The sequence below is a fragment of the Aphis gossypii genome, chromosome 1 (assembly GCF_020184175.1).
Source record: "Aphis gossypii isolate Hap1 chromosome 1, ASM2018417v2, whole genome shotgun sequence".
Lineage (NCBI taxonomy): Eukaryota > Metazoa > Arthropoda > Insecta > Hemiptera > Aphididae > Aphis > Aphis gossypii.
The window spans coordinates 54,113,160-54,131,028 of NC_065530.1; the positions used below are offsets into that span (position 1 = coordinate 54,113,160).

The window sequence follows — 17,869 nt, forward strand, 5'->3', positions numbered from 1 at the left end:
AAAAAATAATTTACTTTATTTCCAGTTTCTTAAATTTTAAATATTTATAAAGTTTTAACTCTATAACTACACTTAACTTTCGTTTTTTATGTATCGAAATACTCCAAAAAATATTATGTTTCAGCATGTGAAATTAAAAATGTATATTATTTTGCAATTCAAAAAACTTAAAAATTATAACAAAAAAATTTTTTGTTGTATTTCTATTGGCTATTGTGTAAAAGAATATTTTCAAAATTATAATAATATTAAATAATATTCAAGTAATTTATGTTGTTTGATAAAAAAAGTTGTCCTATATTAAATATTTATAAAATAAAATGTAACAAATAAATAATATATTATGTATTATAGGTATAACTAATGAGTAATTAAATATAGAAAATGCTGCACGAAACTAATTTCTAGAAATTGAAACATTGATGATAAATATATCATTTTGTATTTATTTTTTAGAAGTTTTCTTATGTTTTCTACGTCGTTAGTATGACATCATATGCTCATTAATCTTTTGTCCACATTGAATCGTTCTAAATTCACGTATCAGGTATTCGCGTGTGGCGTATTATTTAAATTAGTAATTACATCATATTGATTTGAATGAGTTTATACCATCATTTTTTATTAAAAGTATAGGCAGACACCCCAATAGTAAGCAATTGTATATAAATAATATAATCAATCTATCCTGAAATAATAAAAAAAAAAAAAAATTAAAATAACAGAATAATAATAATAGGTACTAATTACTAATAATAATAGAAACATTATGGTTCCGTATAATTTTTACTAAAGTGTACGCCGTAGGGGCTGATTAGTAGATCATACAGATAAACAGAAAGAACTCGTCTTATGTTTTAAAAGTAATACAGACAACTATGAAAATAGAGAATCTATTTTACTAAAAAAGTAAAAACCCAAGTAGACTTGAACTTTTTTATTATCAGGCTAGAATATTTTAAGAGATAAAAGAATAAGAAAATAATTATGCAGCAAGTGATCTATTCTTATTATAATATCCATAAAAAAAAAAAATAAGAATTTGAACTATACTCACTCTACAAGATAACTATGATTAATAGTTCGTTAATCCCATAATACAAATACTGAAATTCTACAATAAAACGCAATAAGTCACATTACAAGGATATAATAAGCGTAGCTATTTTATAAACATGTTATATAGGTACCTTGTATACATGTCTAACACTGAGTTAAATGATTAAAAAGTTTGATTGTCTTAAAACACAATATATCTATACGTAATGGCATGTAAATGAAGTATTAACAAATATAATACCTAATTCATTAATTATGGTTTTTTTTTATACATTTAAGAGTAGTTTCACTGATACAGTGATACTATAATCAACGACAATAGGAAAATAAGATTTGAAGAATGGTATAGAACTATCCGCGATCAAAGTCTTAAGAATAACTGAATAATGATCATCATTTTTCAAATGAGAATCAACAAATTTGTTGGTTTTAAAAATAATTTCTCGATATCAGCAAACATAAAACACTGATCTTTCCCGTAATGAATGAATGTGTTCTTTCTTAATAGGTACTGTCCCGATGATTATATGTACATAACAATCGAAAAACTTTAAGCGCATAATAATTTGCCTTTTGAGAAACACTGTTTTGGTTTTACATTCTTGATATAATATTATTGACACATAGGTCATCATTATACTGCAATGTTTATTATAATTTAATTAGAAATTGTGAAATATTATTGTAGTTTATAAAATACTATTGGAAAAACTGAAACTATGTTTTGTTGTAGGTTTAATGGTTGGCTAGTACACTTTGTTATTGAGTAAGTTGCTGTAAATGATGTGTTTAATTTGAATTAAATCATAGATAATTGTAAAAGAATAGCAATTCTGATCAAAGTTGTAGTGTGTTATCTTATTTTAAATTAAACAATATATATCTATGTTTTCTTATAATTTTTTAATCACTATAAGAATAACATATGAGGAACTTTGTATAAAATGTTCAAGTATTTTGATTGGGCCATTTTATTGACACTTAAGATTTTTCAGAAAAATTGAAAATTTCAGTTGTCTATAAATAGCTCAAAAAACTCAAAATATTTTGAAAATTAAATCATGTAAAGAAAATGCCAATCTAAATAACTGGTAAAATTTTCAAGTATCTACGACTTATACTTTTTGAATGATAACAAATAACAAAATTACTTTCAAATTTTCGCGTTTTCGACAAATTTCGTAAAAATTGAAACTATAAACGCTTATAAAAAAAAATTGTGACTAACGATTTTTAATTTTTTTTAACTATAATAGGAACAACTCATAAGGAACCTTGTATTAAATTTTCAAGTTTTTCTGGTCATCCAAAAATTTTTTACCGACACTTCAAAAAAAATTCGCATAAAAATCGAAAATTTCAGTGGTCTATAAATAACTCAAAGAAAGTCAAAATATTTTGAAAATTTTACTGTATAAAGATAATACTATTATAAACATTTGGTGAAAATTTCAAGTATTTACAGTGATTAGTTTTTGAATTACAACCATATAAAAAAATCGATTCGGTCGAAAACTGGTTTTGCGTAAAAATTCCCGTTTTTCCGTCATTTGTTTTTTGTTTTTTTTTCGATTTTTTTAAAAAATGTTGGAAAATGTTTACTTTTTACCTCTATAATGCACCAAGGATATTCACTTTTCCATTGGAAACCACCCCCGAAGTTTGAAATTGAAGCATTATTTCGACTAGTTATGCTGTACACAGACCCAAAAAAAAAAAAACATACATCATTGTAAAATCAATACATTCATCATTCCGTTCAGAATCTAAAATATTAGCTTAATTTTAGCTTTCATATTAAATGTATTTTAAATCTAAGTTTATTATCATAAAACATAACATAAAATATTTGTCTCCATCTCTTTTAATAGTTTTGACTTAACCCTTTTTTTTTTGTTGACTATTAATTCACAACAATTGTTAGATAAATAATTAATTAAGTATTTCTAAGAAAACATGTTTTTAAAGATAACTTTTTTTTTACTAAATATCTGTTAATTATGATTCTACTATAATTGTTGTTATGCTAAATATTATTATTGTATTATCGTCACGCTCACTTCATAATATGGAATAATTTATATGAAATGAAATACCTATACGAATATTACTAAAACCTATTGATAATTATTCTTATAATTTAAATTACAATTGCTTTTTATACAGTAAGAATAAAATATTTTTTCGATTAATTTTTTTTATGTGTATTAATATATTAATTATTAAAAATACATTTTAAAAATATTTAGTATATTATACTCGTTATTAATTTGCTTTTATTGTATTTTAATTGTAACTATACGTTAAGACTTTTTGAATCGTTAAAGAATTTAAAAAATTCTAACATTTACAATGAGTATGTCCTCCAAATATATTTTGTTGACGGTGGTATATTATTGACCAAAAACAACAAAGTATTACGTAAATATTATTACTAGGGAAAAATAGTTAACATGTATTCGACATGACCAAATTTAATGAGATCATACACCCAGAATTTGAAATATTAGTAATTAGCTTAAGTTTGTTATTAATAACAAACTATTACTTTTTATTTTAGCTGATAACCATTCAAAAATTTCTGTTGAAGTATTTAGTTGGAAGTGTTTGTATTACAAAGAATCAAATAGAATAATAACAAAATAACAAAATAGTATATATTTTTTTAATTTTTATATACTTCATAGTGTAATTGTAAATGAATTAAGTTTCATTAGGAATTAAAAGAAATCTATTGCATGATATACATTTTATTGATCAAGGTAATTTTTATATTTTTAAGATAAATAGATAAATAAAACGTTAATAAAAACCATGAATTAATCTATTAAATAAAATAAAAATTAAGTCTTTATTCTCACAAAAACAATATGTAGGTAACGAAATTATAAAATGAAAAATTTTTAAGCTTTAAAATAGTTAAAAAGCAAAACTTCTATACTGTTGGATTGAATTAAAGTACTTAAAAATACAAATTTATACAATATAACGCATCAGAAATACTTATAATAATATAACAATAAATTAACAATAATATTAATTATAAACATATCAATATTAATAAAAATACAAAAAAAAAAAAATTGTGTACAAAAATAAGAATTTCCAAAGTATACAAATACTTAAATTATTTTTATTTTTATTCTAATTTAAAACTATTTTATTTTGTATATTTGATACATACCTTGAAACGTAAAATTATATATTATGAATTTTATAATTACTTAGCAAAGAGTTGCCATTAAAAATTTATCTTTTGGAACTTAAAATGGTAAAACAAATGAGACATTCACATATTATCAATTTAACGTTTACCTTGAAGATAAAATGTATGCGTACATTATAATAAATTAAGACGCACAAATATATCTTGAAATTTACAAATATTAAATTCATTATAAAATTATCTTATTAAATAATAACTTGGTTTTTACTAAATAATTAATAGTAATCATACATACTATCAAGTTTCAAACAGATTCTTATAAATTTTATATTTTAATAAAATGGTCGTGTTATTGGCATAGAAATATATGTATTTAAATATGTTATAATATAATTAATATAGGACCAATAACAGTGTCTTGGTAAATTGAAAAAGTATTTATATAATCATCACTATATTCGTCTTGCGTTGTTCGCAATTCTCATGCTAAACAATATTTTTATGTTGAGTCAAAAAATTGTACCATGTTTCTCAATGGTAATAAAAATAAATGTTACCAAATATCTTATTTTCAGATACTATATAATCTTGATGTAGCCGTATATTTCACTTGACTAACAATCCTCATGGATAAAATACTACAATCCGAGTTTATATTAGTAATTTTAGCATTAAAAGAAACTAGTATGAATAATTTGTTATAAACTCGCCGATGTGTTTATCTCAATATGTTTATTAATTTAACTATTATTGTACAATAAATCTTTAAATTCTTGTGGCTATATGTTTATAATTTTCAGTGACTAATTTTTTAAATAATACGGAATTCCCCATGATATGTCAGTAATAGATCCTTGCATTATGATCTCAACGACCCAATGATATAAACAACGGATTCCTATAATCATAATTAATTTCACAAGAACGTCTTAAACTACTTAAATCCTCTCATTGCCAATCTATCATTCACTACACTACCTAACAACCCTCCCTGTTGTTTTAAACAAAAATGTCCTCGTACATTTATCATTAATTTAAACTAAACTGAGTTCATGTTAGAAGCAGTGTCAATAGTCGCCCCCTTACCGCATATCGTCCAGCCTAGTTAAAATAAATGTTAAATAAATTACTTATTATATTTATTATACTTACACAGATTTTAAATTTTTTCTTTATTTTTTTCAGTATATAAAACGTTCTACTGATAATTTAATACTTTATTTGTCTCATAATTTAATATTCACCTATACAATTTAATGAGTGTGCGTACAACCGAAATACCCATGACATTTGTTATTTTTGTATGAATAATTAGTATATATACTACTGGTCTAAAGCGGTGGCAACTGAAAATCATTAAATACTATCAGCCATCAGTTGTTGTTTAGCATGTCGCATTGCATGATCACGTATTTATTCGAACGAAATTCACGCGCAGTATCAGTGAATGATGGAAATGCCCATAAATATTTCTTACATTGGTACTACCATCAAACATGAACGACGTAGTTGAGCGAGTATTTAAGACTTTTAAGATAGTTTTGAATATTAATTTAACACGGACTCATCGTTTCAACTATTTCAGATTTGGTTCATATGATTTTTGTCTCTAAAAAGGTATTTATTGTATTATATTTATGTGAGCTTAACATTACACACTTTTCAACTTTAATACATACCATTCTTACCCAAAATTATTTTTTAACCTGTAAAAGTTAAATACTTACTTTCGATCAAAGATGTACATTTTTATAACTAAATAATAGTATAAAATATTACACGATGCACGTCAGTCAATGTGCAAAATGCCAATTAGAATATAGAAATGGTATTACATCTATAAAAATTTAAAACGTATTACATACCTAATTATTATTTATAAATTTAAAAAAGAACTCAAAAAAATAAAAATGTATTGAAAAATGATGTTTAAATTGTTAACTATAACCTGCTGTAAATTGCATTTCATAAAGCCCTACACAAAAAAAAACTGAGTAAATATGGCACTATTTTTCTAGATTGCTCGTTAAGTTTAATTATTATAAAAAAAATTAAGTTAGTGTAAAGTTAAAATTTTTTTTCTTTATAGCTTGTAAAATTTACATATATAAATATCATTATAAAATACAAAAATTAAACCTTAAAAATATTTATACAAAAAAAAAAAAAAAAAGTGTATAGAGTTTAATGAACACATAAAAGATTAATATTATTGACAGAAAATTAGGCCATCCAATGATAGATTTAACTAATAAAAGTAATTAATCATTGAAGTTAAAAATTTCAAGAGATCATAGTAACGTTTCTTTAAAAATCAAACTGGACTATTTGGCAGTGTAATTTTTAAGAGACTTTGAAGTAAATATTATTTTGTGCGAGACTGTTATTTTCAATAGAAATTTGTACAAAGATGTATTTATAAGTTGCTATTGTCGCTAAATCATTTGTCCAGATTAACATGGTGGAGAATTTGTGTGTCATGTGGTCAATCCTTCACATTGAAATGGACCATAGAAAATTCGGTGATAAAAGTGCAACTTAACCGTGGTGAACAAGATGCTTGGTGGTCTGCCAATATGTCCGGTAATTTTCGTATCTAAAATATTTCAACTGACTAGATGTTACATCACACGTTGTTTTCACGTTTACGTTGTTTTTCATTATAAAAGTATGTAGAGTTATGCTTATTTTTAATTGTCTACCGTTATCAGTTCGTTGTTGGGTTAAAACTTAACTATGGTTGAGAATATTGTAGTCGTTACTCATATGCCGTTACTTGGATTGTGTCGATGGGTGGGGGCGTACAGTTTTTGAAAAGCGATAAGAGAAAAATGAATTCACAATAGTGGTGTAGTTAAATAGCCTAATCATAACGCCGTGTTACTGTTATTTTAATATTATTGTCATACAAAAACAATTATTATTATGAAACACCCGATGAATGAATACGATATAATAAGCTGACACAAATAAATATGAAATTAATGTTTCAAAGAAAGTCTTCAAACACATATTTTTTATTGCATTTAACTAATCAATTAGATTACCACAATTCTTATTGTTCGAAGTTACAAAACGATATTTTAGTGTTACATTTCTCCATAAGCAATGAATAAAATTTAATATTCTAGCCTATAATCATTTAAATTACCATTCTTATAAATATACAATCGTCTATTTTTTTTTATAGAAAATATATGTCATAGTGTCTTGTACCAAATGATTTTATATTGTTGTATTGTTGTATTATTGTAATTATCTATTTATCTGATAATTTATTACACATAGTAAGCGAAATTATAGATTATTGCCTTTTTAAAATTATAATTCACAATGATTTCTCATATTATTGTTGTCGTAGTAAATAATACACTTAGTTAGTATGTTTTATTAATTTGTGATCATTAATCAATGATGTCATTGTAAACGGAATTTTAGAGATCTTAAGTTAAAATATCCCAAATATTCCACAAAGTAATCCTTATTATTTTTGTTACTTGTTTATCTCAAATATAGCCTTTGCAATAACTGTAAATAATTATTTTCACAAATTTTTTTTAGTCTAATACATATTTATGTATATTTTTAGTTTAAATCTTCACACATCATGTCTTTATCTGAATGTAAGATATCTACAGCCAACATCATGATAAAATGCGTAAAAGATAATCTCTTAAATATTGAATTCGAAGATCTCGATATGATGCAGAATTTTGCTAACAATGCAGACGTTGAAAACGCAATACAAAAATACTCTTTATATCTAGAGAACACCATCAAAGTACTTTTGGATAGCGAGTATGCACATCTAGGATCTCCATATGAGGTGATTGACAAAATATTTGACATGATATGCAAAGCGTGGGCCGTGCCCAACTGCAAACTCGGGTACTGGTTATGCAACAAATTACGAAATTGTGGTGGACTAGATTTGTTGATAAACAATTGCGTTTCCAAAGACCAAAATCTACAGTTCTCCAGCGCCAGATTACTAGAACAATGTTTGATAACAGGAAATCGTGAATATGTATTGGAAAAAGGGGTAGATAAAGTCGTACATGTAGTGTGTGAGTACAAGACACAAATTAGTTCGGTGGATAAATATAATGTTAGCACTGGTAAGAAATGTTTTTTTTATATTTACATATAAAGCTATACAATGTTTTTCGTTTTTAATTTTTATTAAAAATAACGGTTTTCAATTTTTTTAACATAAGATGGGATTGAATATTTATAAATGTTTCCTAGCCTAACTCTACTATTTTATATTTACGATAATTTTTTTTTAGGAATCCTTGAAAACTTATTTAAACACAAAGAAATTATGTCTATTGATGTAATACAAATCGGTGGTTTGGACGTATTGCTCTACGAGTTTCGAAACCGAGACATTGTGACACTAGAACATTGCGTCAGTGCTTTAGCAAATTTATCACTGTATGGAGGTCCGGAAAGTCAAGATTATATGATAAAGCATAACGTACCCCAATGGTTGTTCACTATAGTCTTTAACACAAATGTTAACATCAAGTATTATGCTTTTTTGGCAATAGTCGTTTTGATCACTAATAATGAGGAAGACGAAATAACGGTGAAAAAATCAAAATCTTTAAATTTGATTAATCCGTTTATCATTACACACAAGTCTACAAATTTCGCTAAACCTAACCTGGTTCCGCATACTTTAGGTCAAAGTCAAAATTGGCTTAAGAAACTCATCCCGGTTTTGAGTTCCAGTAGTGAGGAAGCGTGCAACCTGGCAGCATTTCATTTCTGTATGGATGCCGGAATTAAAAAGCAACTTGGTATGACCAGCATATTCAGAGCGATCAACGTGATTGGACCATTAAAAAAATTAGCCATTGACGGAAACTTTATATCGTCCAAATTAGCAGCAAAAACATTAAGATTGATCGGCGAAGATGTACCCTATCAACTCAGTCAAGAAGTTCCCTTATGGTCAGTAGATGACGTACATGAATGGGCCAAACGATTCGGGTTTAGAGAATATGCCAATGACTTATCGGCAAATCTTGTCGATGGTGATCTTTTGTTACAATTAACCGAGAAAAACTTGGAAGATGACATCAAAATACAAAATGGAATTACAAGGAAAAGGTTGGTATTGTATGTGACACGTGTATTTAGATCAAATCGCAACCAGGGCTTGAATCGAAATGAAATATTAAGATTTCAATTTTAATTTATGATTTTTATATTGTTGCACATTATCAATTTAATTTAATGATTTGTAACTATATTTGAAACATGATTATTAAAATTAAAATACCACTGAATTCTTACTATTTTTATTTTGTTTTCTATCTTTACGAGACTGAAAAAAACGATATATTACATATTACTAACTACTAATTAGTTGAATTTTGATTTCTTAGACAATAACGAACAGATTACTATCGATATTTTAAATCGATTTCAAGCTCTATATTTAAAATAGGAGCATTTATTTATTTTATTTGTTTATTTTTTTTTAAACTTTACAAAGTTAATAAAATATTTAATTTAATAATATTATTATGTGGATCGATCTGTTTGTTATAGGATCAATAATTATAATCGGAATGAGTTTTTTTTTTATTTGATATCTTATGATTATTTATTATTCTGTCTAGTATAGGTAATTGGGTAAAGTATTATATGGTATTTCAGTGTTTTTTTAATTTAGAAAATATTCGATCTCAACATAAAATATGTATTTAAAAACTATCAATAATTAATATAAATAATTACATCATGTCACCATTTAATAGTGTTTTAAATTTTGAGTGAAGCCGTAATTATTATTGTATTGGTTTTTTAAATGATGTATTTTGTATTATGTACTCTGTATTTTTTACGTCTTTTTAACGAGATCTTAAAATGATTTATTTTTAACTTATAGTACTAATTTTTAGCTTTTAAAAAATGTTGTCACTTGTCAGATAAATAATATAGTTGTACAGTGTGGTAATGGCTGAATGAGACACAATTGAATCTTTCGGTGACAGACACAAGTAAATATCAATATACAAAATTAAAATTAGAAAATGTTAACAAAAAAAGAACAATCTGGACATCAACTAGTTAATGTTGACATTGACAGACTGATTTTGGTAAATGTTAATAAACACGACATTGGTTTGGTTAATAATAATAACAATCTTGATTCACAAGAATAAATTTTAATTACAATAAAAATGATTTGACAGTAAGTATAATATTATGTAGTAAAAAAACTAAGTGTATAATTAAAATATTTTAATAATATTACATAAAATACGATCTTTTTAATTAATCGATGAACTACTGTAACTATATAGATTTATTATAAAATTATACTTGTATACAATTTAAAAAAAATTATATTATTAATAATATAATTACGCAATATATCAATGTTGTATTACATTTATTCCTGTTAAATTTTATTTAGACACCGAAATCTGATTTTGGTGTACCCATTTATAATATGTAAATTTATAACACTTTTTTGGAAGTCAATTTATAGAAACTATCAAGATATATAGTAATTAGAATATACGATTTTAAGTTTAATAATGAAACGTAACATAGTTATTAATACGATAAACTACTATTGTACAGTATAATGGTATTATATTATATTATTATCATTATTATTGTATTATTAACACCAAATGGGAGTTTAACTTACTACAATATGAATAGTAGATAAGGATACACGTGAGTTATTGGAATATAAAGGATAATAATATACATTTATGTAATTCAATGATTACTACTATATGTCCCAACATTCACCAATTTTAGTTCGTATATTATATGTATATTATCAATGAATTTGGTGCTCTGCATTCACCGTTGACTGTCAAGATTCACAAACTATATGGACATTTATTAAAACAGTAATATTATTTAATCACAACGATACTTAAATAAATACAATGTAGGAATATAAAAAATAAATTATAATACATTGATTGCAACTGTTAAGTATTTGAAAGTATATTTTATACTGAATATGAAAAAAATTAACGAATCTTACATGTTCATTTTAAATAGGTTTGAATTGTACTTAATTAACACTTAAATTAATTAATTAATGAATTTACTTCTTAAATTATCAAATTTTTAGGTAGCAAATGGTTTATTTTTGTTATCAAACAAGAGTTGAATCAGCTTGTTTGAAGTATGATGATACAAGGCTACTTCATCAAGTATTCAGTTTACTACTCAACGTAATTTACAGTATAACCAATGACACGTTTTATTAATATTTAACTTTTTATTTATCTGATTAACGTTAATCAGAATATTATTACTTAAAATTCATATTAAAGTATTTATGCTTACATATTTTTAACATACTGTAATTTGTATAGTCTAATTGATGTTTTCTGGAACCATTATTTGTAAAAAGAAATGTTAAAAATCTTTTATCATTACTATATGTACTATATGTGAGTAATTTAATAGGTGACTATGTAATCTTTATTCGAATTTTATTAGTTTTGTCAAGTTCGCTTTATTTATATTATTTATAAGTTCAATATATTATAATAGTTTGTATTTATATTATTATGATATAATAGTTTTTGTCTGTTTGAAGATAATCGATTTATAATTTATCCAGCACTTTTGCATTATCCACATCATTATGCATATTAAACATAAATATAATATCCTAGACTGTCAGCCGTGTTGTGTAGTTTGTATAAATGTTGTTTACATATTTGGTTTACACCTCAAAGATAATACTAAAAATTCGACACAATACCTATAAAATGTTATAGTATTTATTGTTTTTAGATTTATAAGAGAACTAGACAAATTAAAAAAAACCGCCGACTACAGTAGTAAAGATCCAACTGGTTTGCACTTATTCTTAAATTCAATTGAGCCAACGTATACTGTGTACACATATCCCATGTTGAATGCAGGAATCAACATGAATACGATCAGGTCAGCTTATTTTCATTTTTTTAATTATTCTTAATATACATAGTACTAATATGTTTATTATACGAGTATATTATATACTTAAGATTCTGAGCGAAGCGATGAATATATTGATTTTACAATGATGTATTTTTTTTTTTTTTTGATAAGTAGGTACACAATCAATTATCAATAAAATATTTCAATATTGAATCTAGTTTGTATTTTAGAAAGGTCAAATTTAAAATTTTTTACTAAAAATCTACTTTTTTTCATAATTTGAAAACACACATTTAATTAAAGAAATACGAATTTCACACAAGACCAATTTTCGACAAAATCCAATTTGGTTTTTTTTTTATGTAACAAAAGAGCAAAGTGTTGATACTTGAAATAATTTTACTAAATATTTATTTTATTGTTTTATATCTACGATAAAATTATCAATAAACCTATAGGTAATATTATATCAATTAAAATATATCGAAAATCTATAGTCACAATATATTTTTATGAGCGTTTATGGTTAACATTTTGACAAAATTCATAAAAATTGCGAAAATTAGTAAAATTTTTTTGTAGTTAAAAATGTATAAGAACTTTTATTTTTGTACGTACGTTTTGAAAATCACCTACATTATAACGAAACCTACACTTGTCTACCTTTTTAATCTTATTTTTTTTTTTTTTAAATATATGCATAAACATATTAATAATTATTTTAATATATTTTATTATATTTCCAATAATTATTTAGATATTTAACTAGTAGTTATAGACTAAAATGATATTATTATCATTACTATTTATTTATTATTTATATAATAATACATTACTATATTATATATATATATATATAATACACATCTTATATTTTTAATACTTTTCTATGTATATAATTGTATAAATAGTGGGTCACTCGATATCTAATGTACAGAAGAGCGTTACCCACTTATTTATCTTAATTTTTAAATTGTAATAAATCTTCACAAGAAATGGGATTATACTAATAAGAATTAAATTATTTTCAGGAATTTAACTGAAGATAAGCTCGCAGTCAATTGTGGAATCGCAAACAGAGTTCACCTATCTCATATACTAAATTCAATTAACAGTAAATGTTTTAAATAAATAAAAAAAAAATTATATGTCAGCTAGTGTAAATTTGTAAATCATTTAGTTATTAATTTATGAAATTGTTACTAGATGATGAAACCACGGATGTATTTATCAGTTACAGACGATCAAATGGATCTCAGTTGGCTAGGTAACTATCGTATTTCACACATAAATTCATTGAAACAGGAGTATAAGTCTATAATAATAATACAACGATACCGTTTTTTTAAAAAAAATATTATAAATTAGATACATTATAATTGTACTAATAATAATTACAACTTAAATTATGTTTGTAGTTTGCTTAAAGTTTACCTAGAAATTCGAGACTATCGAGTGTTCATCGACGTGGTACGTTTGAAAAACGGATATTTTGGCCATAACCTATTAAAACATTTAAAACGGGCGAAAAACTTTGTGCTTGTATTAACTAAAAATTCGTTGGATAAATGTGTTGGCGATAACAGATGCCATGACTGGGTTCACAAGGTAATGAACACCTCTTGAAGTCTTGACGTCGCATAACAGCAGTATAACACTATTACGCATATATATTACATATACTTATATTTACTCCGTTTGTAGGAAATTGTGACTGCGATGCAGAATCAGCTGAACATAATTCCCATCATAGTGGACAATTTTTCTTGGCCAGATACTCTTCCAGAGGATATACGCAATTTACGAACGTACAATGTAGTACAGTGGTCACACGAATCTCAGGATAAATGCGTGGATGCTATCGAGAAGGCTATTCGTAATCATTCGAATTGAACGCCGTCTTAGGAGGTTTTTTATCAGACCTATCCACAGTGTGTGGTTAATCCATTTTCAAGAGTAATTCTTTATCAGCCAGAATATCATTGAATTACCTTTAATGACCATCCACCATCATCACCTGCCAAGTGACGATCTCTGCAAAATGGACAAAAATTTAAAACTGCCGCAAATATTAAACATAATATACATTACTAAATACTAATAGCACAATTTTATTATTATTACAAAAAGCACCTGTTTATGTATTATTTTTTATAACATTATATTCACAAAATAAAATTCTAAAATATATTTGCAAGTCTATACTAGCAAAAAGAAATATTTGTGTGAGTGTATAGTGTAAGCGATCCTAGTCAAGTCTATTACACGCATAGTTCTGAAACTTAGTTCATAGCTAATCCTATATCCGAGTGTATTTTGAGGTAAATTTTTTATTTTTATGAGGGTTAACAGGGTAAATTATTGGAAAATTAATATATTATATATTTTTTCATTTTATATGGTTGACATTAGCTACAAAATATAAAATAGTTATTAGTAGGGCTCGGATTTTAAAGCATAGGTAGGTATAGGTATGCTTTTTTTTATATATGACATAGAAATCTAATTTTTATAAATAAATTCGTTTCACGTTATTCTGATTCCGAAAAAACCAATTGGTTTTTGATTTTTTTTAAATTATTCCAGTTGTTGATTTTTTATATGTTTATTATGATATTTTAATAAAAACAAATGAATTAATAAGAAATTTAAAAACCAGAATTCGGATATTGGATTATTATTGTTTTCGTTATCGGCTTGTTTATTAAATATATTAAACGTATAGATTATCGATTTACGCTTATAGCTTTTAGTACCTATACGATCTACTGATTCTAGGCATATAAAATGCCTATAACATTGATATCGATCGTTTCAAAATTTAAGATTTAGTGTTATACATTGAAACCTCTTGTATGAAGTATGCACCGATCACTTCAGTGGATGTACATAGTTCATTTTCTATCTATAAAAATATTCTGTCGGACAAAAGAATCAGTTTAACTACTGAAAAATCGTAAATATACGTAAATATACGTAGTAAATTATTCTTTTTTAAATTAAATTACTTTTATAATGAGTTCATGTTAATTTTTGATCATGCTTTTTTTTTTAAAATAAATACCTATGGTTTTTTGGTTTTTTAAAACAATTATGTGCTTTTTTAATTGTTTAGGTATTATGCTTAAAAATTCGAGCTCTAGTTATAAGTATTATTAGATATAATTTTGAACTGTATTTTATATTTTACGGTCGTGGCGCGAGCTAAGTAAAAAAAATAAAAGCGGCGGCACGACAGTGTATATTATCTCGAAGCAGGAGTTTCACATTAAAACCGTGTAAATTTCGGTGTTTTTTGTCAGATGAGATAATTAATTATCTACTGAATCAATTTATACCTAGTAAATTGCAAAACATGAGGAAAATCATGCAGATGATCCTTTTGTAAAAATCATAAAAATCGTACTGTTAGAAATTAAGTTATCAAAGGAAACGTGAAACATTTTTAATGAAAAATTATATTGAAATCTGGAATCACGGCGGCCGCTTCTCGCGTTGTCGTGCCGACCGGGAAATAAACACTAATATATGATATGTTAAATAAACATTAATATAATTAATATTAATTAATATATTTATTATTATTTAGGTATAAATGATAAAAATTGGTGATATCAAAACAAAAACCCTCCGTCTAACTCCGTGTAAAAATTAGCTAAGTAAAAAAAAGAAGAAAAAAATCAAAAAAAAAAAATCATTGTAGGTATAACCAAAACATTTTTCGCTTCATATAGAATTTATAAAACCAGTAATTTCAAAGCACTATAAAGATGTGATATCATAAATAAATGCTAAGTAAACTGAATTTAAGTATATTTAGTCTGTTTCGATAATTTATTTACTTGGCGAGGAAATTTTTTACTTCATACGATACAATGATACAATATAAGAACCGTGGGGCTGGATGAATAATTAGACAATAAGACATTATAAATTAAAAATATTACAGTTAACATTTCTATACTAATCAAAATAATACTCTACAACCAATAATAACACTTTACACTGTATACTCTACATTAATACTAAAATTTCCTCGCCAAGTAAATAAATTATCGAAACTGACTAAATATACTTAAATTCAGTTTACTTAGCATTTATTTATGATATCACATCTTTATAGTGCTTTGAAATTACTGGTTTTATAAATTCTATATGAAGCGAAAAATGTTTTGGTTATACAATGATTTTTTTTTTTTGATTTTTTTCTTCTTTTTTTTACTTAGCTAATTTTTACACGGAGTTAGACGGAGGGTTTTTGTTTTGATTTATAATAAATTAAAGATCTCTTATTATGCAGGTACAGTTTTTCGTTATTACATTTTTAGCTTGCTTATTTTTTATTTAACGACTAAACCAATCACGTGACAATAATATAAAATGTGTTACACATTATAAGGCAGTATATAGTTAAAATCAATAATAATAGTATAGTAACAGTTTCTTCTAGGCTCTAGGACTTATTTTTATACAGTTTTCTCAATTAAATGTTTCGGGTAAATGACCAAAACATAATGATTTACGACATAAATAATACATATATATATATATATATTTTTTTTTTTTTTTTGTAAAAGTATATTTAAGTTTAAATATAAATAAATTACTGGCCAGTGACTTCACTGTTGACTGTAGACCAGGCATGTCCAACTTTTTTCAATTTGCGTTGGAAAATTATATTTATACTACAGGTTGTGTTTACTGGTTAATTTTGATAAAATATGCAATAAATAATAGATATATTATATTATATTGTATAATTATATTTATAAATAAGGCTAGGGCAGTATAGGATTTTGTAATTTTTTTTTAGGATTTACAGGACATAGCTTTTCAAGCACAAAATATGATTTAGTCATATATGAGTCCAAATATATAGTTTTTATTTTGCTTTTTTTTTTGCATTTTTTGCACTTTTATGGATTTAGGGTCATTTTTTCAATTTTACGGGCATTTTTATACTTTTTTGAAATCTAGGTAATATTGTTATACATTTTCATTTATTATGTTTTTGATAAAAGTTTTGAACTTGTAACAGAAATAATATCCTATTCAATATTTCAATAAAATTAGAGAAATAATGTGTTAATACTCGCTATCGATAATAAAATCACGTATATTTTACAACAATAATCTTCGATACCGCGAGTTTTTTATAATATTATAATTTAAATAATTTTGCACTGAAATATTAATTAATAATTAATAATTATAGGACATTTTTATAATATTTTGATACCATATTTTATCTTTAGAGCATTTTTTAAGGTCATATTTAGGTTATTTTAATGTCATTTTTTTTAGGTTTTTTGGGTCATTAAAATCCTAGCCCTATTTATAATACTTGAAATATTTAAACACTATAACTAATGTCAGACTTGCAAAATATTCGCAATATCGAAATTCATATATTAAAATACTACTAGATACATTAAAGCGGAATTTCCACACGAAAAAAATAAAACTGCTCATCACAACACATCGCGATTATTCCGCGAGTTTTATTTCCTCGGTGGATATTCCGCATTTGTGACACCAGCCTAAGTGTTCAAATATTTGAATACTTACCTATACGCTAGTTGCTAGTTTGTTCTCATCATTCAAAACTATAGATTTGCCTTCTTTTTTGCAAAAAAATAATAAATTTTAAATTTTATTTATTAAAATGTTTCAAAATAAAAATTGATACTGAATGAGATTGGTTAAAGAAGAACAAGCCTAAATTTC

General features: G+C 24.9%; 1 protein-coding gene and 1 long non-coding RNA gene across 5 annotated transcripts in view; both read left to right on the top strand.

Moving 5' to 3' along the window:
* The window catches only part of LOC126549448 (uncharacterized), a 58,980-nt gene that overhangs the window by 21,220 nt on the left and 19,891 nt on the right, over positions 1-17,869 (top strand). The gene's annotated exons all lie outside the window — the stretch shown is intronic.
* Positions 5,480-14,332, top strand: LOC114131160 (NAD(+) hydrolase sarm1-like). Of its 4 annotated transcripts, none has more exons than XM_050198590.1 (9): positions 5,480-5,842; positions 6,678-6,808; positions 7,815-8,343; positions 8,515-9,343; positions 12,014-12,166; positions 13,174-13,256; positions 13,349-13,409; positions 13,561-13,791; positions 13,847-13,985. In XM_050198590.1, the coding sequence occupies exons 2-8, from the start codon at positions 6,782-6,784 to the stop codon at positions 13,766-13,768; spliced, it is 1,890 nt and encodes a 629-aa protein (XP_050054547.1). In that variant the 5' UTR covers positions 5,480-5,842; positions 6,678-6,781; the 3' UTR covers positions 13,769-13,791; positions 13,847-13,985. The 4 variants fall into 4 exon arrangements, with proteins under 4 accessions (XP_050054547.1, XP_027852117.2, XP_050054546.1 ...); XM_027996316.2 differs by having other exon boundaries at positions 5,508-5,842; positions 13,561-13,750; positions 13,847-14,332; XM_050198589.1 differs by lacking the exon at positions 6,678-6,808 and having other exon boundaries at positions 5,508-5,742; positions 5,811-5,842; positions 13,561-13,750; positions 13,847-14,332.